The sequence below is a fragment of the Colias philodice genome, chromosome 6 (genome assembly GCF_061535455.1).
Source record: "Colias philodice isolate Cphi_HAF_F1 chromosome 6, ilColPhil1 Martin Lab GWU primary, whole genome shotgun sequence".
Taxonomy (NCBI): domain Eukaryota; kingdom Metazoa; phylum Arthropoda; class Insecta; order Lepidoptera; family Pieridae; genus Colias; species Colias philodice.
Window position 1 is genome coordinate 3,691,300 of NC_143091.1, and position 12,985 is coordinate 3,704,284.

General features: G+C 33.0%; 3 protein-coding genes across 3 annotated transcripts; 1 reads left to right on the plus strand and 2 right to left on the minus strand.

Moving 5' to 3' along the window:
* The first annotated feature begins 3,019 nt into the window (after positions 1-3,019).
* LOC149487595 (uncharacterized) lies at positions 3,020-4,536 on the plus strand. The gene is made up of 2 exons (XM_089695864.1): positions 3,020-3,226; positions 3,311-4,536. The coding sequence occupies exons 1-2, from the start codon at positions 3,120-3,122 to the stop codon at positions 4,116-4,118; spliced, it is 915 nt and encodes a 304-aa protein (XP_089551990.1). The 5' UTR covers positions 3,020-3,119; the 3' UTR covers positions 4,119-4,536.
* A 557-nt stretch (positions 4,537-5,093) lies between these two features.
* LOC149487596 (uncharacterized) lies at positions 5,094-6,219 on the minus strand. Its single transcript, XM_089696181.1, has 3 exons — positions 5,949-6,219; positions 5,348-5,838; positions 5,094-5,136 (listed from the first exon to the last, which is right to left on the minus strand). The coding sequence occupies exons 1-3, from the start codon at positions 6,130-6,132 to the stop codon at positions 5,104-5,106; spliced, it is 708 nt and encodes a 235-aa protein (XP_089552307.1). The 5' UTR covers positions 6,133-6,219; the 3' UTR covers positions 5,094-5,103.
* Positions 6,220-6,823: 604 nt separating this feature from the next.
* LOC149487597 (uncharacterized) lies at positions 6,824-8,231 on the minus strand. The gene is made up of 2 exons (XM_089695865.1): positions 8,133-8,231; positions 6,824-8,048 (listed from the first exon to the last, which is right to left on the minus strand). Exons 1-2 carry the CDS (start codon positions 8,204-8,206, stop codon positions 6,926-6,928), a joined length of 1,197 nt encoding a protein of 398 aa, XP_089551991.1. The 5' UTR covers positions 8,207-8,231; the 3' UTR covers positions 6,824-6,925.
* Positions 8,232-12,985: the final 4,754 nt, after the last annotated feature.

Below are 12,985 nucleotides of genomic sequence, written 5' to 3' on the forward strand. Positions count from 1 at the left end.
TATTCGCAAGAACTACTTTGATTCCGATTTGAAAAATTCTTTCAGTGTTAGATAGCCCATTGATCGAGGAAGGCTATATTGTACCATAACACTTAGACCAACAGAAGTGGAGCCACGCGGGTGAAACCGCGGAGCGCAGCTAGTATATTATAAACATATTACTTTTAGATGGGTAATACATATTATGTATATACAAAATACCTATCACTACATAGTATAAAACAAAGTCGCTTTTTCTTTTCTTTTCTGTCCCTATGTATGCTTAAATCTTTAAAACTACGCAACGAATTTTGATGCGGTTTTTTGTAATAGATAGAGTGATTCAAGAGGAATTGGTTTTATTATACATATAATTATTAATTATTATTATATAATTTATTATGTTTTAGACAAAGCGGGCGAAGCCGCGGGCGGAAAGCTAGTATATTATATAATATGAATATATATCATTATCATAATCCCATATGAAAATGTGTATGTAATGATAATGTAGATGAAAACTCGATTGTTTATTTGTAATAAAATACGATATTATGTTTTATTTTTTATAAAATAAAATAAAAAAAATAAAAGAATGTTTATTTTCGTAAGTATTAACAGATGTACACACGTTAATTATATTGACCGACCCGCGAAGGCGCAAAATAAAACGAAATTTACTTAATAATAATTTATTGTAATTAAAAAAATTACATTTAAATTATCTCTAACTTAATTAACTACAACCCTCCGGTTCAATGTTGGAACCAAGAGTGTCCATTGTCTTCGGCGGGGCAGCGTCGCGGTGGTGGTGATTGACGTAATACTTTCTAACCTTCGGTTTTGGTTTCCAATCTGTTCATCCTGTAGCTACAATCCAAATTTGTCGTAAATTATCCGGTTCAGGAAAACTGGAACAAGCCATTGAATATTTCAGTCTTCAGATATTTAATTAAATACACACTGCAGAATATATATTATTATTTCCCATAATAGTGGGTAACAATTTGTAGAAAAGTTGGCAACACAAATTTTTTTAGGTTAAAATTAATAATTGTTATTTTTGTGGTTTTTAAACAATGTATTCAAGTCAACAGCACGTGATACACAACATATTAACACGCTGAAATATCATGAAGGCCTATAAATTGATAAAGAGTTGTATACTTACGAGTGAAAAGACAATCCAGGCATTTTCGTTCCACTATCACTTTTACACCCTTTAACGCTACACCGCACCATGGTATTATTTTACAAAGTATTAACAGTAAGTCTAAATCATTTGAAACCAAACATACCATGAATTACGTAACTTAAAACATGTAAAAACTATATTTTTATGGAAGACGATGGCTAGCTGTCAAACTTTGTTTATCAAAGTAGGTTGCTATTCTTGAAAAAAGCGGCACGCTGGGTGAAACAAAAAATTTTATCATTCTCTCTCATTTCTTTACACAACACCGGCATAAGTTGCTCTTTTTCTTGTGTGAATGCGACATAAGATATCAATTTGTCTATTGGTTTCTCTGTCTACGGCTGCCACCAATGGGGATGGCAAGATAAAACTAATCTCAGATGGCGCTGCGTACGGTTGTTCTTAATGGCGTCAGTTTGACAATCTTGAAGCGTGTAAACAAAGCAAAAAAAACATATTCTGGGGAGACTACTGTCGATTATTCGACAACATGGATGCGAAACTGTATGCTACTTGGAGCGTGCTTGAACTCAAAGCTGAGTTAAAGAGAAGAGGGGCTGATTTAGTGGAAAGGGAAGCTGATTTAGTGGAAAGGTAGGACTCCTACAGAAAATTCTGTATGTTTGTTTTTGCATATGTCTAGGCCAACTTGGACCTTTGAAATCAATTCTCTTACAATGTTTGAACAATTAATATCATAACTGAGTAACTTATTATTCAATAGTTTGTAAATTTATTATGTTTTTCCTCATTTTTCTATGGTAGCAAAGAATACAGTTGTGTAACTAATCTTAAGTATTTAAGTTAGAATTATTGAGGCTAAAGTAATTCAGGATTATATTTATACATACTAAGGCTATGGCTTATGGCTTTTTTAACTTTCAGGGCTATAGAGTGATGTTTAATAGTTTTTTTTTCCAGGTTGGAGCTGTATGACAAAAACTTTAACTTTAATACACCACAACTCTCTCCAAATGCAATGGAACCCTCTATTGTACTTCCACCACTGGAGATGTACCATGACATAAATAGTAACTCTTTGTTACCACCAATTGAAAGACAATTTATTAGATATTATTTTGAAAGGTAAATCTATAATTAATGGTTTTAATTTATTGTGATGATTGTTGCTATTTTACAAGAATACTAAAGTTTTCTGTAATTTTGCAGATTCAACAAAAAAACCGATGCGTCAGAGAAATTATATGAAGCCAGATTCCTCTTATTGATAAGATCTGCATTTGTCGGTGGATACTTCTATATAAAAGGATTTGTCCAGAAGACAATGAAAAAACTTTCTTATCAAGTTGACATCAAGATAGATGACCAGGGTGGTATTGAGGAATGTCATTGTGAATGTCCTGCCGGAGCAGGTACTGAAGCACACTGCAAACATGTTGGTGTGGTATTATTTGCTATACTGCATATGGGAGACTACTGTCGATTATTCGACAACATGGATGCGAAACTGTATGCTACTTGGAGCGTGCTTGAACTCAAAGCTGAGTTAAAGAGAAGAGGGGCTGATTTAGTGGAAAGGGAAGCTGATTTAGTGGAAAGGTAGGACTCCTACAGAAAATTCTGTATGTTTGTTTTTGCATATGTCTAGGCCAACTTGGACCTTTGAAATCAATTCTCTTACAATGTTTGAACAATTAATATCATAACTGAGTAACTTATTATTCAATAGTTTGTAAATTTATTATGTTTTTCCTCATTTTTCTATGGTAGCAAAGAATACAGTTGTGTAACTAATCTTAAGTATTTAAGTTAGAATTATTGAGGCTAAAGTAATTCAGGATTATATTTTTACATACTAAGGCTATGGCTTATGGCTTTTTTAACTTTCAGGGCTATAGAGTGATGTTTAATAGTTTTTTTTTCCAGGTTGGAGCTGTATGACAAAAACTTTAACTTTAATACACCACAACTCTCTCCAAATGCAATGGAACCCTCTATTGTACTTCCACCACTGGAGATGTACCATGACATAAATAGTAACTCTTTGTTACCACCAATTGAAAGACAATTTATTAGATATTATTTTGAAAGGTAAATCTATAATTAATGGTTTTAATTTATTGTGATGATTGTTGCTATTTTACAAGAATACTAAAGTTTTCTGTAATTTTGCAGATTCAACAAAAAAACCGATGCGTCAGAGAAATTATATGAAGCCAGATTCCTCTTATTGATAAGATCTGCATTTGTCGGTGGATACTTCTATATAAAAGGATTTGTCCAGAAGACAATGAAAAAACTTTCTTATCAAGTTGACATCAAGATAGATGACCAGGGTGGTATTGAGGAATGTCATTGTGAATGTCCTGCCGGAGCAGGTACTGAAGCACACTGCAAACATGTTGGTGTGGTATTATTTGCTATACTGCATATGCGCAAAGATAAAATAATATTAATAACAGAGTCACAAACGCAGCAACTCCAAACGTTCCACAGACCAAAAAGAATATTTACAGGAACTCCAGTTAAGGCTCAAAATCTTGTGAAACGAAGATACAACAAAAATGTTATTTTTGAGGCATATCCTATGAATTCTATAGATAAAATAGCCTATAATAACAGAATTCGAAACCTTGTTCTGAATTTGAACTCTAACATGCCAATGAAACAACTGTATGGACCTGCTAACCCCATTGCGGTTATACAAGATCATGATTATTTAAAAGATACTTCAGATGTGATGCTTTTGAAAAGCCTAAATTTATTAGAAATTACTGCAGATCAAATAAGAGAAATAGAAAACGAAACAAGAAATCAAAATTCTAACTGTCTTTGGTATGAATATCGTAGTTGTAGGATAACAGCCAGTGTTTTTCATACTGTTTGTAATCTAAGAGCACAATCTTTAGAATCATTTGCAAAACAGTTACTCAAACAAAAAAAAAATTTCATCCCGAGCCACAGCGCATGGTCTAATAAATGAACCAAATGCACTGAAGAAATATTCAGAAACATATGGGCTGGTTCCTGTGCAGTGTGGCATGTTTATATCAAAAGATAGGCCCTACCTAAGTGCCTCACCAGATGCCTTACTTGGCGAAGATACTGTTTTGGAAATAAAATGCCCATATGTAAGCAGAAACAGGCTTATTAGTCCTGAAACTGTACCATACATTCAGACTCAAAATGGAGAACTGTTATTAAAAAAACCTGTCCATATTATTTTCAAGTACAAGGACAAATGTATTGCAGTGGCAGAAAATTCTGCAATTTTATTATATATACTTTTAAAGACATGAAAGTAATTTATATTGAAAAAGATGAGGTATTCCTAAAAGACATGTTACTAAAATTAGATTATTTTTTCAATAATTATGTGAAGCCTGAAATCATAAATAAATATTTATATAAAGATTATTATAATAAAATAAAAACAGCTAAAATTTATTTATGAGTTTTATTTTATTTTACAATGCACTCTCGGAAATTACACAACATTAAACATATAAAAAATATTTTCGAAGCTAACGGCACATAGTAAGCATTAAGGTCATTTTTTAATATCTTATATGTCTTGGTTAATCCAATTAAGCGCTCTATATGTACACGTTGTGAGGCTATTTTCCTGTCATGTAAAAGAGCAAGACCTGGCAATTGAGCTTTCCCACGTAAGAAACTAGGTATATTTATACCAATATTTTTGGATGCAAATAGGTCCTGAACATTAAAGCCTCGGTCTGCCATTATACTATCTCCTTCATCGCACAATTTCAACAGCTTGCTTCTCTCAATCATTTGCCGATCACTAATTGAGCCACCAAAGCCCTCAGAACAATAGGATAACAATCCTCCAGGGGTAGAGCCCACTAAAAACTTTATCATATTTTTATTTTTATAATTGCTAAAAGTAATTTGCTGTGATTTTGGGTCACTTGGTTTTGTGATGGGTATCTCTGTGCAGTCTATAATCACCCTTGTTGGCATTTTGTTTTCTTTATACTCTGCTGGCATGTAAAAATGAACAAGGTCTCTTTGAGGCCAAATGTCTATCATTGACCATAAGTCATTGACGAAGTTCACCCACGTGATGAAAATGTTTGAAACTTGTGTCTTACTGATACCAAACATTTTCGAAAGTTCAAGATCAGTACTTGCTCTTCGAAGTTTTATCAGCATCATAAGAAACTGATCTTCAGTTGAAACTCCACTTACCCCACTCCACCTGTATTTAAGATGATTTGCCATTGGCAGTAATGTTGATAGAACAAATTGAAATCTTTCATAATTTTCTAAGCCAGTGTAAAACTTTACTGACTCTTCATCGCTTAGTAAAATATCTGCTGAAAAAAGAGACAGCATTGTGGCAGTCTGAGTAGCAACTGATGATTGTTTATTTTGATTAAAATTGTCACCACAATCAACAGGTGGATCAAGGGAAGAAATTTCTAACTCTCTTTGATATTCCATTATATATTGTGGATCTTGAGAAGTCGATGGCTGTGGGCCTGTAGATGTTGAAGGCTGTGGGTCACTTGAAGTAGATGGATGTTCACTTGATTGCTGTTGAAAAAGATCCTTTTGAAGGTTCCTTTTTGCATGTCTTTCGTCTCTTGCACAAGCACTGGCTGATATTTTTTTTTGGTTCCATGAAAAGAGACTCGGTACTGCATCTTTCTTTAAAAACTTGTGTGCACAAGGCAAACCTAAAAACAAGATGAACAATTATTATGTTTTTTTTGACATTATGTAATGTTATTAATTTAGGTTTACAGAGGCTATCTTGAATGAAAGAACTAACGTTTATAACACTCACCTGTAGTCACACTTAATGATTGATAGTCATTTTCATGAAAATGATCTCGACATAACCTCGTCGTTTTTTTAGGCTCAAAGTTTTTAATCCTTACGGCAGCTATCCACTTTCTTCTTATAGTAGGATTTATTGGGAATTTGTGAATGCCAACGTTTTTACACCCAATTACACAACATTTAGTCATTTTGATGATATTTGTGAAGAAATTCTTTATGATGCTATACAATTCGACAGATACTTTGGAACAATCGTATACAGCGCCACTTTGACAGTTGTCTTCCCCATTAAAGACGTTATCACGTAAACACAGAGAAACTGCACAGAGATACCCATCACAAAACCAAGTGACCCAAAATCACAGCAAATTACTTTTAGCAATTATAAAAATAAAAATATGATAAAGTTTTTAGTGGGCTCTACCCCTGGAGGATTGTTATCCTATTGTTCTGAGGGCTTTGGTGGCTCAATTAGTGATCGGCAAATGATTGAGAGAAGCAAGCTGTTGAAATTGTGCGATGAAGGAGATAGTATAATGGCAGACCGAGGCTTTAATGTTCAGGACCTATTTGCATCCAAAAATATTGGTATAAATATACCTAGTTTCTTACGTGGGAAAGCTCAATTGCCAGGTCTTGCTCTTTTACATGACAGGAAAATAGCCTCACAACGTGTACATATAGAGCGCTTAATTGGATTAACCAAGACATATAAGATATTAAAAAATGACCTTAATGCTTACTATGTGCCGTTAGCTTCGAAAATATTTTTTATATGTTTAATGTTGTGTAATTTCCGAGAGTGCATTGTAAAATAAAATAAAACTCATAAATAAATTTTAGCTGTTTTTATTTTATTATAATAATCTTTATATAAATATTTATTTATGATTTCAGGCTTCACATAATTATTGAAAAAATAATCTAATTTTAGTAACATGTCTTTTAGGAATACCTCATCTTTTTCAATATAAATTACTTTCATGTCTTTAAAAGTATATATAATAAAATTGCAGAATTTTCTGCCACTGCAATACATTTGTCCTTGTACTTGAAAATAATATGGACAGGTTTTTTTAATAACAGTTCTCCATTTTGAGTCTGAATGTATGGTACAGTTTCAGGACTAATAAGCCTGTTTCTGCTTACATATGGGCATTTTATTTCCAAAACAGTATCTTCGCCAAGTAAGGCATCTGGTGAGGCACTTAGGTAGGGCCTATCTTTTGATATAAACATGCCACACTGCACAGGAACCAGCCCATATGTTTCTGAATATTTCTTCAGTGCATTTGGTTCATTTATTAGACCATGCGCTGTGGCTCGGGATGAAATTTTTTTTTGTTTGAGTAACTGTTTTGCAAATGATTCTAAAGATTGTGCTCTTAGATTACAAACAGTATGAAAAACACTGGCTGTTATCCTACAACTACGATATTCATACCAAAGACAGTTAGAATTTTGATTTCTTGTTTCGTTTTCTATTTCTCTTATTTGATCTGCAGTAATTTCTAATAAATTTAGGCTTTTCAAAAGCATCACATCTGAAGTATCTTTTAAATAATCATGATCTTGTATAACCGCAATGGGGTTAGCAGGTCCATACAGTTGTTTCATTGGCATGTTAGAGTTCAAATTCAGAACAAGGTTTCGAATTCTGTTATTATAGGCTATTTTATCTATAGAATTCATAGGATATGCCTCAAAAATAACATTTTTGTTGTATCTTCGTTTCACAAGATTTTGAGCCTTAACTGGAGTTCCTGTAAATATTCTTTTTGGTCTGTGGAACGTTTGGAGTTGCTGCGTTTGTGACTCTGTTATTAATATTATTTTATCTTTGCGCATATGCAGTATAGCAAATAATACCACACCAACATGTTTGCAGTGTGCTTCAGTACCTGCTCCGGCAGGACATTCACAATGACATTCCTCAATACCACCCTGGTCATCTATCTTGATGTCAACTTGATAAGAAAGTTTTTTCATTGTCTTCTGGACAAATCCTTTTATATAGAAGTATCCACCGACAAATGCAGATCTTATCAATAAGAGGAATCTGGCTTCATATAATTTCTCTGACGCATCGGTTTTTTTGTTGAATCTGCAAAATTACAGAAAACTTTAGTATTCTTGTAAAATAGCAACAATCATCACAATAAATTAAAACCATTAATTATAGATTTACCTTTCAAAATAATATCTAATAAATTGTCTTTCAATTGGTGGTAACAAAGAGTTACTATTTATGTCATGGTACATCTCCAGTGGTGGAAGTACAATAGAGGGTTCCATTGCATTTGGAGAGAGTTGTGGTGTATTAAAGTTAAAGTTTTTGTCATACAGCTCCAACCTGGAAAAAAAAACTATTAAACATCACTCTATAGCCCTGAAAGTTAAAAAAGCCATAAGCCATAGCCTTAGTATGTATAAATATAATCCTGAATTACTTTAGCCTCAATAATTCTAACTTAAATACTTAAGATTAGTTACACAACTGTATTCTTTGCTACCATAGAAAAATGAGGAAAAACATAATAAATTTACAAACTATTGAATAATAAGTTACTCAGTTATGATATTAATTGTTCAAACATTGTAAGAGAATTGATTTCAAAGGTCCAAGTTGGCCTAGACATATGCAAAAACAAACATACAGAATTTTCTGTAGGAGTCCTACCTTTCCACTAAATCAGCTTCCCTTTCCACTAAATCAGCCCCTCTTCTCTTTAACTCAGCTTTGAGTTCAAGCACGCTCCAAGTAGCATACAGTTTCGCATCCATGTTGTCGAATAATCGACAGTAGTCTCCCCAGAATATGTTTTTTTTGCTTTGTTTACACGCTTCAAGATTGTCAAACTGACGCCATTAAGAACAACCGTACGCAGCGCCATCTGAGATTAGTTTTATCTTGCCATCCCCATTGGTGGCAGCGCTCGAGATGAGACGGGAGATCGGTCCGTCTCTCTCTCGTTATACCTGCGATCGCGCTCGTGAGGTTTTGGTGTGACACAAGTTTCTGAACATGTCACCCGACTAAAATGATTTTAAAGACGTTATCACGTCAAAAAATCAAACCAAATAGCACGAGAGAAGACGTAAAGAAAAAAATTAATTCCATACGAACAAATTTTCGGAAAGCTTAAAGATTTAATTCAATTGAATTTTGAATTAAATTAATTTAATTTAATTAATTAAATTAAACAATAATTTAATTAAATAATAATTTAATTAATTAAATTAAATTAAATTATTAATTTTTTTCTCATCCAGTCCTTAATCCATCGTTTCTTTCTTGATTGCTTTTTTTTAGATAGTAAAATTAATGCAATACTCAATGCAACGATTCTTTTCTTTCCATTCATTATGTTAAACGTGCGCACGTAATCTAGCTGCGGAACGACTGAGTCAGAATTCAGATTGTACCATGAAAAATTGCCAATAATATTGCGTAGTGTGCGGGGACCATATATTGATGAAGATTTTTGACAATCTTGCATTGACAATATTATTTTGTGTGTGCGGCTAGCCTAAGGATTGGTCTCCGCGCGCACGCTACGACTAGATAGGTACCGCCGGCGTACTTGAAAAATGCGGCAACTAATAGTACGCCGAATTCGGCGTACCCAAGCCAGTCGTGTCACAAGCATTGTGTGGAGAGGGCGAACCGATAGTTTATAAAGATTATGAACAAAATCTGAAGTAAAATGCCTATTTGTGTCATAAAACTATTTAAAAATAATACAACAAAAAATAAGAAAGACACTGGGATCACGTACCATAAACTAAGTATCGTATTATTCGAAATTTCTCCTTTACTTCGAAAATATTTTCTACGAAAATACGACGCCATTCAGTGTTGCCGTACTGCATATCCAAAAAAATACACGTGGTTGAGGAAATCTTTTAGCAATAATTTGAACTTTTTTTTTCAATACTATTACTAACACATGTATAAAAAGGATTATAACAATAATTTATTTCTGTTTAACCATGTTTAACTGACTCATATAATATGTTATTTTTTTATTTCCGCTTTTTTACTTTTAAACAACCTTTGTGACTATACTCTATAGTATAGTAGCGTCGCAAGTGGATTTGAGTTGTATATTCATGGATTCGATTCCCGGCCAGGTCAGGATGAAAAAAAATATTTTTCAAACTTCTTTCCAAGATGCCAGATTTCCCATTTATGGGGTAAAATTTATGTAGCTGGCAGCCCAATTCTTCACACACACTAGCGTCTTTACAAATTGCCTAACACACACTACAGAAATGAGTTGCCGCACTCACAGAGCTATTGTTTTTAGATGGGGCGGTATCTAGTCGTAGCGTGCGCGCGGAGATCTAAGTGTATGCCTATAGAATTTATTAACTATGTTTATTGTCCTATAATAGGTAACTAGGCCAAAATAATATATTTTGTTTTTCAAATGGTTATCAGTGATCACTATTTGAATAATTAATCTTCTCTCTAATATACCTAGTAGTTACACAGATCTTCTCTAACCACGGAAACTCAATGATATGGAGGGAAGGGAAAGGGATTTTAGATAGCTGGTAGTTTTAACTAATCACAAAACTTAGTAAAAAATAGAAATTCAAGAAAGTTCAACATTGTGATACAAAACTTATAGTTTCAAATTACGATGTTGCAGACACAGTTTGATCCGGACATGAATTCATTTCCTCTGACTGATGAACTAGTTAAAGCATTCGTGATTTGGAATGTTGAATCCAGCAATAAGTTCCTAGTTTTGTTTTATTTTTTAGGGTCCTCTAGTTAGGTAAAAAATATGACTGATATTAGGAATTATTTTTTTTATTTCCATTTTTGCGCCTGGCTCAGCCTGGGTACTTAGATATTTTTTAAATTTTAACAGATATTATCGTTTGCACTTTAAAGTGGATCTATGGTCTAATCTTGATCAAATCGGAGAGAAGTCCAACAAAGAAAATAATTAAGATCTGTTAAGCCGTTCTTGAGTTATTAGCCGTCTAACTAGCGCTACATTATTTTCTTAACGGATCATGTAGTCTTTAATTTCTAAATACCACATTGAAAGATTTTTTTCTTTTTAAAGCATACCTACCATATTAAAATTATTATTTAAGATTATGTTATAATATCACCTTTACCTTATTTAATGACGCTATAAAACAATAGAAAGAATCAACGAATGCGGCCTGTATCGGCTACCCCAATATATGTATAACCTATTCGTATTTTGTACCTACACTGCAATTAGTTCTTTGTTGGAATGTTTTAGGTCATTACCCCTATTCACAGTGAAATAAAACACTATTCGGCTTTATGCCTTAACATTACTTAAAAACTTATGTTTTTTTCATATTGAAATTCCATATCTAAGTAGTTATATCGAAAAAAAAAAATACGCAAAATGTATGTTGAAAAAATTAATTTTACATCTTAAAACAAATAATTGATTTCTTAAATACATTAATATCTTAATATCTTATTTTAATACTAAGTTTAATACTATTTATAAAGGCGAAAGTTTGTTGACAGAGCGTGTGAAAATCATCAGCTGAGAAATCTATCTAAGGAACTTCCGGATTATCTGAGTAATAAGCAAAGTATAATATATATTATATACGTCTTACTATTTATGCATATTTAAATTGTTTACTCTTATTAAATAATATTACCTATAGTGTAGTTAGTGCATTCAATAATGATTAAAAGTAATACAACGTAAATTTATACCTACTCAGTGTGTACTACATTTAACTACACAAAAAAACATTACTTATTTATTTTTAATCATATCGCATCGTTTAGAATTATGAAAATAATTAAAAATTGTAATAAAAATATTTTGATAAATCGAAGCCGATTTAATAACGACATGAGAGAAAAAAACAGTAATTTGTGAAAATCGTGAAGTCAGCGGTGGATAAACGTTTACTTTTATTGTCAAATCAACCCCCGGACATTAGCAGAATAGCCACCTCGAGAGTTGAGATACAACCTCCGGGACGCGTGTACACCGAAGTGTGATGCTATCGCGCTCACTTTTGTTCTATAAACTTTGCGCTCATAGCTCGTAAGAATTTTATTTCATTTTGTTGAATGGTTTGTATTTTGTAATAATTATGTACAAAAATCTATCTTTACATATTCTATTATAATTTTCTAACAATATGCAAAATAAGAAAAAGACCACATTTTCTATTTTATTGATCAAAATTTTATGTATGCATTTTATCGATTACCTAACTGTTTGTGTTTTTAATAGACTTGTTTTAATATAATTTATAAAGAAACACACTGGATTTAGAATAACTTATCCTAAAAAATAAAAAAAAAACATTGAATTCAATTTTTCACGCAATTTCAACAAACACTGTGTGAATGCGGAAATCGTAGCTTCGTAGCCCGTAGCGTCGTAGATAGGGCGGGCGGGCGCGCGTGCGTGCGTCAGTGCTTTGCCGGCGACCGCCGCGTGTCGCCGTCCGCGCTCGGCATGCCAAACCACCCCCGCATTCTGCAACCGACTACACACCACGCGCCCCTGTAAGTACACAATAACCAACATTTTTAAAAATAGAATCTAACAAAACTAAAGACAAGACATACTTTTTAATTCAAAACTTTACGTTCGGATTCACGTGGATTGAGTGGCTGTATTCTCAACGCACAACAAATGAGCGGTTCGTTCGATAGCCCACTGCCCCTGTGAGATGTTTCCAAGTGAGCCCTCCTGAAGGGTTGTATGAATTCAGATTAAAAGCACGGTTATGAATGTTTGAGGTATTTGTTACCTCATATAGTAGAAAAAGGGGATTCTAAAAAAAAATAACACGTTTCGTTATTGCCATGTCAACAAAATATGTATACCTAGTATGGTTATTTAGATTAATCTTATTATTGTAAAACGGGGTCGGCTGTAACTTAGTATTTACATTGTAATATACAAGATAATCGCCTTTACATTTCATAAGTACGAGTAGTTAAACATTTTTATCACGAAGGTAGCATTAAAAGAAACTAAAGTTAAAAATAACTTATTTCTATAA